This window comes from Hydra viridissima, unplaced genomic scaffold (genome assembly GCF_058129835.1).
Source record: "Hydra viridissima isolate aposymbiotic clone 2 unplaced genomic scaffold, HvirCarnegie_v1 scaffold_5, whole genome shotgun sequence".
Classification (NCBI taxonomy): Eukaryota; Metazoa; Cnidaria; class Hydrozoa; order Anthoathecata; family Hydridae; genus Hydra; species Hydra viridissima.
Window position 1 is genome coordinate 19,146,658 of NW_028324304.1, and position 13,545 is coordinate 19,160,202.

General features: G+C 29.7%; 3 protein-coding genes and 1 pseudogene across 9 annotated transcripts in view; 3 read left to right on the forward strand and 1 right to left on the reverse strand.

The window, feature by feature from the left end:
* Nucleotides 1-13,545, reverse strand: part of LOC149889185 (uncharacterized) — a 123,098-nt gene that overhangs the window by 36,863 nt on the left and 72,690 nt on the right. The window lies entirely within an intron of this gene.
* LOC149889189 (uncharacterized) lies at nucleotides 3,590-5,588 on the forward strand (annotated as a pseudogene).
* On the forward strand, nucleotides 5,928-10,788 carry LOC145184328 (uncharacterized). Of its 6 annotated transcripts, none has more exons than XM_090088580.1 (7): nucleotides 5,931-6,204; nucleotides 6,310-6,426; nucleotides 6,679-6,783; nucleotides 6,876-6,986; nucleotides 7,328-7,387; nucleotides 9,409-9,560; nucleotides 10,089-10,788. In XM_090088580.1, exons 1-7 carry the CDS (start codon nucleotides 5,994-5,996, stop codon nucleotides 10,128-10,130), a joined length of 798 nt encoding a protein of 265 aa, XP_089944706.1. In that variant the 5' UTR covers nucleotides 5,931-5,993; the 3' UTR covers nucleotides 10,131-10,788. The 6 variants fall into 6 exon arrangements, with proteins under 6 accessions (XP_089944703.1, XP_089944702.1, XP_089944707.1 ...); XM_090088579.1 differs by having other exon boundaries at nucleotides 5,932-6,204; nucleotides 7,328-7,393; XM_090088577.1 differs by lacking the exon at nucleotides 10,089-10,788 and having other exon boundaries at nucleotides 5,928-6,204; nucleotides 9,409-9,762.
* Nucleotides 12,563-13,198, forward strand: LOC149889190 (uncharacterized). The gene is made up of 2 exons (XM_090089201.1): nucleotides 12,563-12,734; nucleotides 12,912-13,198. The coding sequence occupies exons 1-2, from the start codon at nucleotides 12,563-12,565 to the stop codon at nucleotides 13,196-13,198; spliced, it is 459 nt and encodes a 152-aa protein (XP_089945327.1).

Here is a 13,545-nt window from a genome sequence, read left to right on the forward strand (position 1 = left end):
AACATGAGTTCGATACTTATTTATATAAAACTTAATCTAAAATTTAACAACAAAACATTTTTCTTAAATGAATTAAAACGCTATACAATTACTATATTGTAATTGTATTGCGATTTAATTTATTAAAGAAAAATGTTTTGGGGTTAAATTTTTAAATTAAGTTAATTTAATTATATAATAATAGCTATTATTATTGTTGGGTATGTGGACTTATTTAAATTTATTTCGTCAACATTACGATCGTTAAAAACCATTTATGGGTTCATAATTTTTCTTATGAAAAAAATATATCATAATACGTCTTAAAACATCTACTTTGTTTTCAGAACAATATTATTATTATGCAAAATACTAATATAATTGCGCTCAAAGCTGAAGACTTTTTATCAAGTGATTAAACAGAAATAAACAGAAATATTGTAAATAATTGTGGAATTTCTATAAAATTTTGAAAAAATTAAAATTTGCCAAAAGGCCCAAATTTAGATGAAAAAGTGAAAAGCCCATGCGGGAATCCCGCATAGCCTCTAGGGCCACCACGCCTCTGATATATATATATATATATATATATATATATATATATATTATATATATATATATATATATATATATATATATATATATATATACAGTGCTTCCAGAAAGTATTAGCGCACTCGTAATTTTTTTATTATGGACAACTTCAAATCAATATAAATTGTAAAGTAATTTAAATTTTGAACTAATTTTTATTTTAAATGAAAGGTAAAAGCAATTAAATTTAATTATAATCTCAAATATTGTTAACCTGCTTGTTTTTTTTATGAGTTAATTAGCAGTTTAATGACTGCTCGGAAAAATTTCTGAAATTAAGCGTGCAAAAGTATTAGCGCACTCATTTAAAATGTATTAGCACACTCGTTTAATTCCTTTGAGAAAAACTTTTTTGGTTAGTTTTTGTTAAAAACTCTCTGCTGATTAATAATAGTCAATAAAAAATATAAGAGGAATATATTGAAGTGGCGGAAAATCATTTGAAATACAGTTAGTTAAAACTTTAAAATTGCAAGAACAAAAATATGGGTTTAAGGAGCATATCAATTGAAACAAAGTGGCAAGTTGTTGGCCTGAACAAAAGTGGTCTCAGCAATTGAGAAATCGGAGGTCAACTTGAAATCAGTGAATGCAGCGTTAAACAACGCTCAAAAATTATAATGAGTTTGGAACAGTCAAAAACAAAAGTCGCTCTGGTCGTCCCAAAAAGATGTCAGAAAGGGACGAAAATAAAGCAGTTATGCTCGCTAGACGCAACCCAAACATGAGCATAGCCGAAATCGCCTCAGACCTGAATACAGCGTTGGGTGCACATCAAGTTAGCCGATCAACAATTAGCAAGCTTATGAAGAAAAAACACCTCAATTCATACCTTGCAACAAAGAAGCCACTATTAAGTATCAAAGACCGTCTCAAGCGTAGAAAATGGTGCAAAGAGAGAGCTGCATGGACTGTAGAGCAATGGAGAAAAGTAATTTTCTCCGACGAGTCAAATTTTGAAATTATTGATCGCAAGAAAAGGGTTGTCGTGAGGAGATACAAAAACGAAAAGTATAATCCTCGTTTTATCATGTCAAAGGTTCAAGGAGGAGGAGGTTCAATTGGCATTTGGGGCGGCATTGCTGGATCTAGCAATGGACTGGCGCATCTTTACACTGATCGCCTTAATCAACATCGATATAGAGAGATATTAGAAGATTATTTAAAGCCATCAATGGACGTTTTCAAGGCTGACTCCACCTGGCAATTTCAACAAGATAACGCTCCTTGCCACACAGCACGCTCAATAAAGCAATACATGGAAGAAAAACGGCTGAATCTAATGCCTTGACCCGCTCGCTCACCTGTTTTAAATCCTATTGAAAATCTTTGGAGTTGGATGGACTGCAAATTACAAAAAAGCAATCCCACTAACTTGGTGCAGCTCAAAACGCAAATCCAAGAGTTGTGAAACACCGTGCCACAAGAACTAATCAGAAAACTTATAGATTCTATGCCGCGTAGAGTCTTGGCATGCCTTAAAAACAAAGGTGGTCACATAAAATATTAAACTTTCTTAGAATCTTTGAAAAACTGTAAGTGCGCTAATACTTTTGCACGCTTAATTTCAGACATTTTTCCGAGTAGTCATTAAACTTCTAATTAACTCATAAAAAAAACAAGCAGGTTGACAATATTTGACATTAAAATTAAATTTAATTGCTTTTACCTTTCATTTAAAAAAAAAATTAGTTCAAAATTTAAATTACTTTACAATTTATATTGATTTGAAGTTGTCCATAATAAAAAAATTACGAGTGCGCTAATACTTTCTGGAAGCACTGTGTATATATATATATATATATATATATATATATATATATATATATATATATATATATATATATATATATATTTTTAATTTTTATAGCTATGGAGAAATGATAATGAAACCTTTTCATCATTCTAAAATTACGTTGAGTTAAGAATGCGTTTTTATTGGAAAATATATGTTATTAAATTGTTGAATTACGTTAATATTTTTTTAAATTTCGTTATAGATACAGTTATAAAAGATCAAGACAAATCTTATGGGTGCAATTATTCCACTGGCACCTGCGAAATTACCAAAAGAACTGACTATTGCTATTTATTGTATTTTTCTAAATGTTCAAGTTAAACAACCTAACACTTTATTATTTGTTATTTTTATTGTTGTCTTATAAATAAGCGTCCTCATTGCTAAGGCAACTAGTTAAATTAGATTTGTTGGGTTATTTTTTCAAGAATTATATATGTTTAAGTAAAGTTTGAAAAATAATTATTTTTACATTTTTACTTAAACATTCATATTTCTTGAAAAATAACCCTGCTAATATAAATATGAAATCTTTATTCAAATAATTCAATAAAACCTAAATAAAGTATGAAATCAACTAAAAAAACTGTTAACTAATCTATTAACTAAAACTATAGTTTTAGTTAATAGTTAAGTTAATAGTTTTTTTAGTTAATTTCATAACGGTTTTTTTTTCTCGGGTACTTTGAATAAGTTTTTCCCACCATAAGTTTATAATTATTTTTGATTTTATCGTAAAAATAAAAAAGAACTTATGAAGTAAAAAAAAAAATCAGGTTTATATCCAGCCGGCACATTGCGTGTCAAATAACACCACTCGTTCTCAACACGTGTTAAAAACTAAAAATTACACCGGTAGTTCTCAACACGTGTTAAATACACTGTATTTGACCAAAGTTTTAGCTTCTCCAAGAAGTTGTCTTATATGAAGAAAAAAAACCTGTAAAAGATCTTCTGTACGTATTTTAAACGTGTTCTGCGTATTCCTCATACGGAATACGCAGTAATAAAAGCCACTTAAAATAGATGATTAAATTTTGTGTCACTTAGTTATTTTTCTTGTTTTATTTGTTTAATTATGTAACGTTTGTTCATTGCTATTGTAATTTTACTAATATAATAAGGTTTATTTGTATGTAATTTTTTATTTATTTATGTTATATGTATTTTTAAGCAAATGTTTATCTTATTAAAAAATCAGTGTATTTATATAAAAGTATGAAACTGTTGAAAAGCTCAAAATCTAAAAAAGATTATATGAAAAGATGGAGAGCTGCCAATTCAGGTCAGTTAGCTAAAGAAGAAAGTCAATTGACGTCAGCAGATAATCAGTTTTTTTTATATAATAGTTGTAATTCTGATGAGGAACCACCAATTACATCTGGTAAACCATTTGCTACAGTAGAAAATGATACTATGAATAATATTGAATATAATTTAACCTCTTGGGAAAATGCTGACAATCAGGAATTTTTAGAAATTAAAACATCCATCAATTCAAAAATCAAAGAGCATTACAATGGAGTACAAACAACACATGAATTTCTTGAAGGCTTGACAAAGTGGGCTGTAAACTGTAATTTGCCTAGAGAACAGTTCTGTAATCTGTTAAAATTGCTCAGAAATAGTGGCAGATTTTTTGGTGATATACCAAAAGATCCACGCACTCTTCTGTCTACTCCTCGTAGGGTTGATATTGTTGAAAAATGTAGTGGTCAATATATTTATTTTGGTTTGGAAAATGGTATTTGTGAGTCATTAAATGAAGTAATGTTAAACATTGATGAATGTGTTGAAATAGATTTAAATGTTGATGGTTTGCCTTTGTATAAGTCATCTAATTTACAATTCTGGCCTATACTTTGCAGAGTTAAGTCTTTTCAGCAACCTTTTGTAGTGGCTATCTACTGTGGTATGAGTAAACCAAGTAGTGTTGATGAGTTTTTAGGTGATTTCGTGTTTGATGCTAATAATTTACTTAAACATGGACTTAATGTTGACGGAAAACATGTAAATATTAAAATCCGTGCTTTTATTTGTGATGCTCCTGCAAGGGCATTTATTAAATGTATTGCAGGACATACGTCTAAGTATGGTTGTGAGCGTTGCACAAGTGTTGGAATTGCATACCACCATCGAATTGTTTTTATAGAACCAATTGGTCAGCTTCGAACAGATGCACAATTTCGAGCAGGAAGTTATCCACTGCACAAAAAATCTAATAGCCCTTTACTGCAAGTACATAATCTTGATATTACTCAACATTTTATTTTAGACATAATGCATCTTGGCTTTTTAGGTGTATGCAGAAGGTTTATGCATTACATAAAGGCAGGACCTCGAAATGTTCGTATAAGTTTTGGAAATCTTGAACTTATTTCTAGGAATTTAATAGAAATAGCAAAAAGTACACCTTCAGAGTTTGCAAGACGCCCCCGAAGTTTAATAAATTTAGAAAGGTGGAAGGCTATAGAATTTCGTCAATTACTGTTGTACACTGGCATTGTTGTATTTAGGGACACACTGTCTTCTGAACTGTATGAATTGTTTTCTGCTTTTTCCATAGCTTTAATGATACTACATATAAAAAAATGATTTACAAAGAATTCGTCTTTTGGACTTTGCTAATGAGCTTTTGCAAGCTTTTGTTCAAAATAGTAAAATGATTTTTGGAAAATCATTTGTTACTTATAATGTACACAATCTTCTTCATTTAGTCAATGATGTTAAATACTATGGTTGTTCGCAATCGAATCTTTCATGCTTTCCATTTGAAAATTATTTGCATCAACTGAAAAGCTGTGTACAAAGTTCTAAGAATAATCCCTTAGCTTCTGCTGTAAAACGCATCCAAGAAAGATTCAAAGTCAGGCCCAAAATGTTGAAAAAAAATGTTTGCATAAAATTGTCTGAGACAAAAAGAGATAGCTTTTTTTTAAGCAATGCAGGCACATACTGTAAAGTTATTGAGATAGACAACAGTGCAGATGAAAAAGTTCTACTATGCAAATGCATACATTCAAAAGACTTGCAACCTTTTTTCTCCGTACCTCTTGATAGCAAGGAGCTTGGAATACTTGTTTGTGCTGATCCTAATAGTGTATTATGGAAAATTAAAACATTTTACATGTGCGATGTGAAGCAGAAACTTTATGCTATGAAACATTCAAATGGCCTAATTTTTTTTTCCTGTTGATAATGAGCCTAATTAATATTTCTATCCAAGTATACACTGTGTATGGACATTAAGACTTTTAGATTAGTTTTATTGTTCGACCTTACATAACATTAAAAAATTATGTCTTTATTTGGTATTAACTTATTTATATATAATGTTCAGTGAAATTAGGTGTGTGCCTATGAGCATGTACTTTGATACAATTTTTATGTAAAAACATAAATGTTATTCTAGAAATAACATTTATATTTTTCTATAATAATATTTATAAAGATATAAATGTTAATAAAATAAATAATAATGAAATAAAAAGTTATAATTATAAAATTCAATTTCATTTTCCAAGTGTTTTACTCACTTTATTATTTAAAGTAAACTTTTATTAGAAATTTAATTAAAAATGCTGTTTTTTAAAGAAAATTTGTACTTATAGTTAATTAAAAAATGACAGAGCATAAATTCTGTGTTGCTGTTTGGGAAGAAGGACGAAACATTGTTGAAGACATAATTCCACGTCGGTGGATTGACTTTGAAAGCAACCTTGTTCATTTTCCAAGAAATCCTCTTAATTCAGTGCTATCAATGATCAAATTGTGCACTCAGTCTACTAAATCTTGGTTTTCGTTCCCATTAATAAAAATAAAGCATTCAAATAGTTTGTAATTTTTTATTTTATTTAAGATTAATAAACAGTAAAATTTTTTTACTGTTGATATAATTTGTTTAGTTCAAACAAGGAATTAGTAATTTTTTAATTTAGATTCAAATGACGATCTCGTTCTTGAGCTAAAAATTGGAATACTTAGTACAGATGAAGATAAAAAACCATCTCGGTTTTCAAGACAGAAAAAGAAAACCCAAAATGATGGTTTTGTTTGTAAGTTTTAAAATATCAACTTGTAAGTTAGTTTTTACCATCAACTTGTTTCTCCGCACAGCAGCCTTGTTTTTTAAGTTACCTGTTTCAGAGTTAAAAAGTTGAGAGAGGGATGTAACCATAATTAAGAAGGAAAACTATGCAAAAATTGATACTAAATATAGAATATTTTGTCAGCTTTTCAGCAGTGATATTGTCAGTTTCATATGACAATAAACTAAAGTTAATTGCTCAAATTTTCTTATTTATTAGATAGTAGTGATGAAATGGAAGATGAAATGGAAGAGGATGTAACAACTAAGAAAAAGTACAATAAAAAACAAAAAATGACAGCATCTACAATTGAGAATACTTGTGGTATCTTTGATTTTCAATTTTTTTCTGGTTGTGTGACATTATCATGTGTTCTTTTTTTTGTTTAGTCAGTTCTTTTATCTTATTTTTTTTAGTTGATCAATTAGTTAAATACCCCAGTATAGAACGGTGTCTTGGGGATAGAAAACAACCAGGAGGTAATACTATAATGACCAAAGATTGGGAGAAATTGGACTTTACTGTTGGTAAGTCTTTAAATTTGACAATATTCATATGCATGATGAGTAGATTCAGTTTTTGTGCTAATAGAATAATTTTGTGGTAATAGAGGATAATAAAAATAAAATTCTTCTTTATAAATATATATTTTTAACACACTTTTTATTACATACACAAGAATTTATAGATACAAATCTAGTTTTTTTTCATTCATTTTTATAGAAACCATTACTAAACCGTAGGATATTCTTTTTTGCATCTTATTCAGTTATATCAATTATAATTCTTATAATTTTTGCTTTTTATAAACAAATGTTGGTATGCAAAAGTTGACATAAAATAGTAGCTTTTTTTTCCAATGATTTAGAAAGTGAAGCTGTGATATCCACATTATTGCCAATATCATCAAATTTAAAAGAGAAAGATGGTACGGGTTGGTTTAAATAAATTTTAATCACAAGTAGTAGTAATTCTAAAATCCTAGTAATCCAAAATATTTATTGTGATCATCCGGTCAAATACAACATAATATATCTTCATGTGTTTTAGTAAAATTTTATCAATGATATACAGTATTAGCCATTAATAACAATCCATCATGTTATTGTAGATGGATATAAGTTTGAAATTACATATTTTAAAAATCAAAAGAGATTTTTTCTTCGACTTTTTTTTATTCAAATAAATCAAATATTTACCATATAAATTTATTATAAAGTAATAAAAAATAAAAGAATTAAAAACTGAAATATTGAAATGAAAACAAGTGTTCATATGTATCAAAAAAAAAATGTGGCCAAAATAAACAAACCACAACAATAAAATTAACTAACCATAAAAACAAAAATAAATTAAAAAACACAAAAAATAAAAAAATAAAAAATAAATATTTTGTTGAGAATCCTTTAGCTTTTAGCATTCATTGAGCCGTTTCGGCATGGAATTCACTAAATTCTGAGTAATATCTTTTGGAACATTTTTTAGTAATTTTGTTACTTCTTCTTTCAGCTGGTCCAGATCTTTTATTTCAATTTTACCAAGATTGTGGTCTAACCAAGACCACAAATTCTCTATACAATTGAGATCTGGACTATTAGCAGGCCAAGACATGACTTTAATGTTGTTTTCTTCAAACTATTGCTTGCAAATCTTAGCAGTATGACATGGAGCATTATCTTGTTGGAAGATAATTCCCGTGTCTTTTCGGAAAATGTCAACAGAAGGAATCAAATAATTATTTGATATGTCTAAATAACTTTGAGAATCAAGCCTTCCATCAAATAGTTTGAAGCAACCGACACCTTCATAGTTCATGCAGGCCCAGATGCCTATACTGCCACTACCTTGTTTTGTTCTATACATAGAACAATCTGGGTGCATTTTTTCATGTGGCATTCTTCTCAGCATTACTCTGTTTTTTCTTGAATCAACCTCAATGTTTATTTCATCGCTGAAAAGAACGTTGTGCCACATGCTCTTAGACCAAATTTTATGAGCTAAGCACCAGTTTTTCCTTGCTTTCTGATGTTTTTTTGATAGACGTGGTTTTTTGCAAGCAGCTCGCCACATGTAATTATGATTTTGTAGTACTCTTCTAATTGTTCGAGCACTAGCAACAACACCAGAAGCTTCCTGCCATTTTCGACTGAGATCAGTAGATGATAAATTTCTATTTTTTTTCACTATGCAAATAAGTGAACGTTCATTTCTTTCATTTGAAATGCTGGGTCTTCCAGGACGCGGAAGATTTTCAATTGTATTGTATTCATGATATCGGCTGTTAATTCTGCTAACAGTTGCATGTGTTATGTTTAAATGTTTAGCTATTTTTCTCATTGAGATGTTTTGTTCATTCAAAGCTATGATTTTACATTTTGTCATATTATCAATAGTTTTTCCAGTCATTTTGATTTTTTTATTGCTGAAATGTTGTAGTTAATTAGATACTAATTTTTATATTTCATTTTACACAAACTTTTCAAATATTTATAACAATTTTAAAAAAATTCTCTAACAGTAATTATTAAGTTCGCAAATAAGTTCAAAGTTTTACTCAAAGACAAACGCAATTTTGAAAGAATTTTGAAATAATAGAGTGGATTGTTAATTTTGGCCATTACAATTTTTTTAGATTATAAGGTAAGTGTTAAAAAAAACCAGATAATTAGCGCATCGATTGATACTTTTATGAATATCTATATTCATTTTAAAGAAAATATGATATTCATCAATTTACACTTTTTATATTTGAAATGAGTCAAACAATCATTGATTTATTATCAATCAAAGTCAAATGATATCAAAAAAATGGCCAATACTGTATGTGTGTATGTGTATGTGTGTGTGTGTGTGTGTGTGTGTGTGTGTGTGTGTGTGTGTGTGTGTGTGTGTGTGTGTGTGTGTGTGTGTGTGTGTGTGTGTGTGTGTACTTGTATACCTTTGTTTCAGATCAAGAGCAAGCTAAAATGCTAACATCCCTTCCTGCTACTTTTGTTCCAGATCTAAAGCATGATAAAATGCTATCATCTCTTCCTGTTACTAGTGGAATAGACACAATCTGTGAGAAAGATATTGGTTACAATCGAAAATACTTTGAATCAGTTTTCTTTTCTTTTATTTATTTTAGGAGGCTAGAGAAACACATGCCCTTAACTAATTTTTAGTTTTGTGAATTGACCCTAGACATTGTCATATATTGTTGGATTTGTAACGATGTGTAGATTTAAGTTTGACATTAACATTATGATTAAGATACTGTTCAATAATAAATTATATATAATTTTGTGATAATAACACAAAAAAGTTATAATTAAGTAAAGTTAAAATAAATATATTCCCATGAGCATTTGCAAAATTTAAAGGTTTTTTCTGTTAAAACAGATTGCAACTTTTAGTCAGCACAAAATCTGATCAATATTTTTGAGTTTGGTTAAACTCTATAATCAGTTTGCTAATACCATTGCTATTTATAAATAATATATTTGTAGCTAAATTATATTTATTATATTATAAATTACTTAAAAAGATATGTTTGATATTGATATATTAATAAAAATAATTACATAAAATTGAAATATATTTATAAAACTCTAAAAATTGTTTTCACTATATTCTTTGTTTTTTAATAGTTACAGAAAATGCAAAATCGCATTCAACTATGTCTAATATAAGGGCTCCTCGAGTAAGCAGTGAAAACAGCATATACCCATTGGAGGCGGCCGAGTTTCAACGAAAAGTGATGTTGTCTTTGTCACATATCAGCCACCGATTAGTTTTATTGGAGAAAAAATTCGGTCGATTGGCCGAAATTTTAACAAGCAACGCAGACAACGGTGACAGTAATTTCTTTTACCGAATTAGCAACTCAAAAGACCTTGTTCCTTTTGAAGCCAAATCGAAAGCAGACGTTGAACTTCAACGAAAATTAAAATTATCGTTTGATGCTTTGGCTCTTTCAGCAGACAATGAAAAAGAGCACATAGCATCTATCTTTGACATGTTAATGACTAATGAAGTCCAGAATAAAGTCAATCTTATGTACGGCAATAATGTTCCTGGAAAAAACTATAATGATCACGTTGCATTAATCGAGTTAGAAACTTTACTAATAATCATGTTGAAGTCTTTGACACAAAAGTGAAAATCGTGTTCAGAGACATACCTCAAAACTGAAATGAGTGAGCGTTTAAAGCAATCACGTAAAAGAGTCGTAGTTGAACAGCGGCATCGCCTATCATTTGAAGACAAACTTAATAAAACTAAGGAATAGTTTTTATTATAATAGTTATATTACCTTGTAGTGACTTGTTGACAAATTCTATTACTCAATTCATGTATTATTTTTGTCTGTTATATTAAAAAAGCGTGTTTTACCTAAATTCTATAATTATAGAATTTCTATAATTATATATAATTTCTATAATTATATATTATCTATAATTATATATAAATTCTATAATTATAGAATAAATTCTATAATTATATTGCACCAAACTTAAGTTTGGTGCAATACTATTAAACTCTAAAAGTTTTCAATATTTTAAAAGTTGCAATACTATAAAACATATATATAAATGAAATCTTAATAAACGCTCTGTTGCATAGATATGTAAGCCATATGGTTATAGTTATATGACTATATGGCTATATGACCATATGGCTATATGACATGACTATATGACCATACATGGTCATATAGCCATGTCAAATATAACCATATGGTTATTTGAGTTAAAAAAACTCGTATCGAACACGTTTTGCTAATGAAATTAACCACGGACTAGGAACGAAACTAATTACGTGATTTCTACGTGTAAAACGCCACGTCTTAAACAGGTGAAGGCGGGTAACAGGCGACCGTAATCTACACGTTACGAACAAGAGTTCCAAACACGTGTTGGGAACTAGATGTGCCGGCTGGGTAGAAACATATATTATAAACAAAAATATCTTGAAATAATTTCATAAAATATGATACAAAAAGAAAGAACAAATTAATACCTCATATGTCCGCCTTTTGGGTTGATCACAGAAGCGAATCTCCTGGGAATTGATTCATATAAATTCGTACTGAAACTTTGTGGAATATTATCCCATTCTCTTTTTAATATTCGAAAACATTCTTTGACATTTTTGGGGTTATATTCAGCCTTTTTTTTATCCAAATAATCCTAAATATGTTCAATAATGTTCAAATCTGGACTTTGAGGAGGCCAGTTCACTACTTTGAGAACTCCCTCCTCACACATGTCCTGTAAATGTTTTTTGGCCACTCGGGAACAATGTTTGGGATCATTGTCTTGCTGTTGAATGAAATTATTACCGATTAGTCTCATTCCAGATGGTATTGCATTATGTCTTAAAATTTCTTTAAACTGTTCTTCTGTAAGTTTGCCATCAATTCTGATTAAATCACCTACTCCAGATGATGAAATGCAACCCCAAGCTAAAACAGAACCTCCACCATACTTGATTGTTTGGATGTAGACAATCAGGGCGATAAGCTTCTCCTACCCTTCTTCTTACATACTGTCGTCTTCTGCTACCGAACAATTCAAATTTTGATTCATCTGTGTATAGTTCACGGTTTAACATTCCTTGCGTCCAATTATTATGCTGTTTTGCATATTTAAGTCTTTTTTCTTTATTGCCACGACGTAGTAAAGGCTTTAAATTGTCTAAAGCTTTTAGCATATCTCGTCGAATGCAAGATGAGGAAACATTTGTCCCAGTCGCAGCCTGAATATCTAGTTCACTGGAGGTTTTTTTCCGATTTCTTAGAAACACATTTTTAAAACACTTTATGTCATGTTTGTAAGCTTTGGAGGTCTTCCACTTTTAATTTTATCCTCAAGAGATCCCGTGTTTTTAAATTTATAATTTCTCTAATGGCTGTCCTTGAATATTTTGTTTTTTGGACAATTTTGGATAAAAACAAAAAAACAAAAAAAAACTTAAATTAGAAGAAGTTTCGCTCTTAAAAAAACAAAAAATAATATTAAACACACAGTATCTATGAAATATCTTTGTAAACTCTACTATCATCTAGTATGAACCCTTCACAGCAATAAATAAACAAAAATGCAAACTAAAAACAAACGAGATGGTACGATTTGAGTTTAGATCAGCATACAATAAAAATAAACACATTAGATATCTAAATACAATATTAGGCACTGTCGTTGAATTACCAAAAGCAGATACTTTTATTATTGACTTATATGCTGGATCATCCAAGCCTTTATGTATCACTACATTTTTAAATGACTTTATCAGTGAAATGAAGCATTTGTTGCGCGCAATCGCGCAGTCATTCTTGCCTCTCACGCTTTCTTTTAGTTGTTATATAAAAACGAGCATTTTGTTACTTTACTCTCTCTTACAAGAAATAAAGACCGCTCTAGCACGCTTACTTTTAAATGAAAAATAAAATTCTTTACATCGTATACAAGTACTACGACAACATTTACTTCAAAATGGTGTGAGATATTTAGATCAAATTTATCCAACTGTAGTGGAGTCAATTATATGTGATGCACCAGCACGATCATATATAAAGCAAATTAAGGGGCATGGAGGTTATATTGCCTGTGAACTTTGTACAGAGGAAAGTGCTTACTTGAACAATAAAATGATATATCCAAATTTGCATGCGTCTCTTAGAACCGATGATGACTTTGTTAGGGAAAAAGATGAGGACCACCATTTACCGAGTAGACAGTCACCTTTGTTAGAATAAAATATTGGGTTAGTTTCTAAATGCCCACTTGACAATATGCACCTTACTTGTTTAGGCATAGTTAGAAGGATTTTTAACCTCTGGTTGGAAGGCGATTTGCATTACAGGTTGCCAGCGAGGGTAGTGAATGATATTTCTGTTAACTTAATAAAGTTGAGAAATTACTTGCCTCGTGAATTTGCCAGGCAACCACGATCAATTCTGGAATACAAACAATGGAAGGCAAACAAAGTTTATGCAGTTTATGTTATATTCGGGAGCAGTTTTTCTTCGTGATGCTATTCCCAACAATATGAATCAAACTTTCTCACATTTTCTGTTGTTATGATATGTTTACTGCGACTTGA

Bases quoted from the DNA above. Each gene is read 5' to 3' on its own strand.
- LOC145184328 (XM_090088576.1), top strand. From the start codon at position 5,994: ATGACAGAGCATAAATTCTGTGTTGCTGTTTGGGAAGAAGGACGAAAC. The intron at 6,205-6,309 runs GTTTGTAATTTT...TTTTTAATTTAG, and splicing joins AAAAATAAAGCATTCAAATA to ATTCAAATGACGATCTCGTT. The intron at 6,427-6,678 runs GTAAGTTTTAAA...CTTATTTATTAG, and splicing joins CCAAAATGATGGTTTTGTTT to ATAGTAGTGATGAAATGGAA.
- LOC149889190 (XM_090089201.1), top strand. From the start codon at position 12,563: ATGGTACGATTTGAGTTTAGATCAGCATACAATAAAAATAAACACATT. The intron at 12,735-12,911 runs GTGAAATGAAGC...ATCGTATACAAG, and splicing joins ATTTTTAAATGACTTTATCA to TACTACGACAACATTTACTT.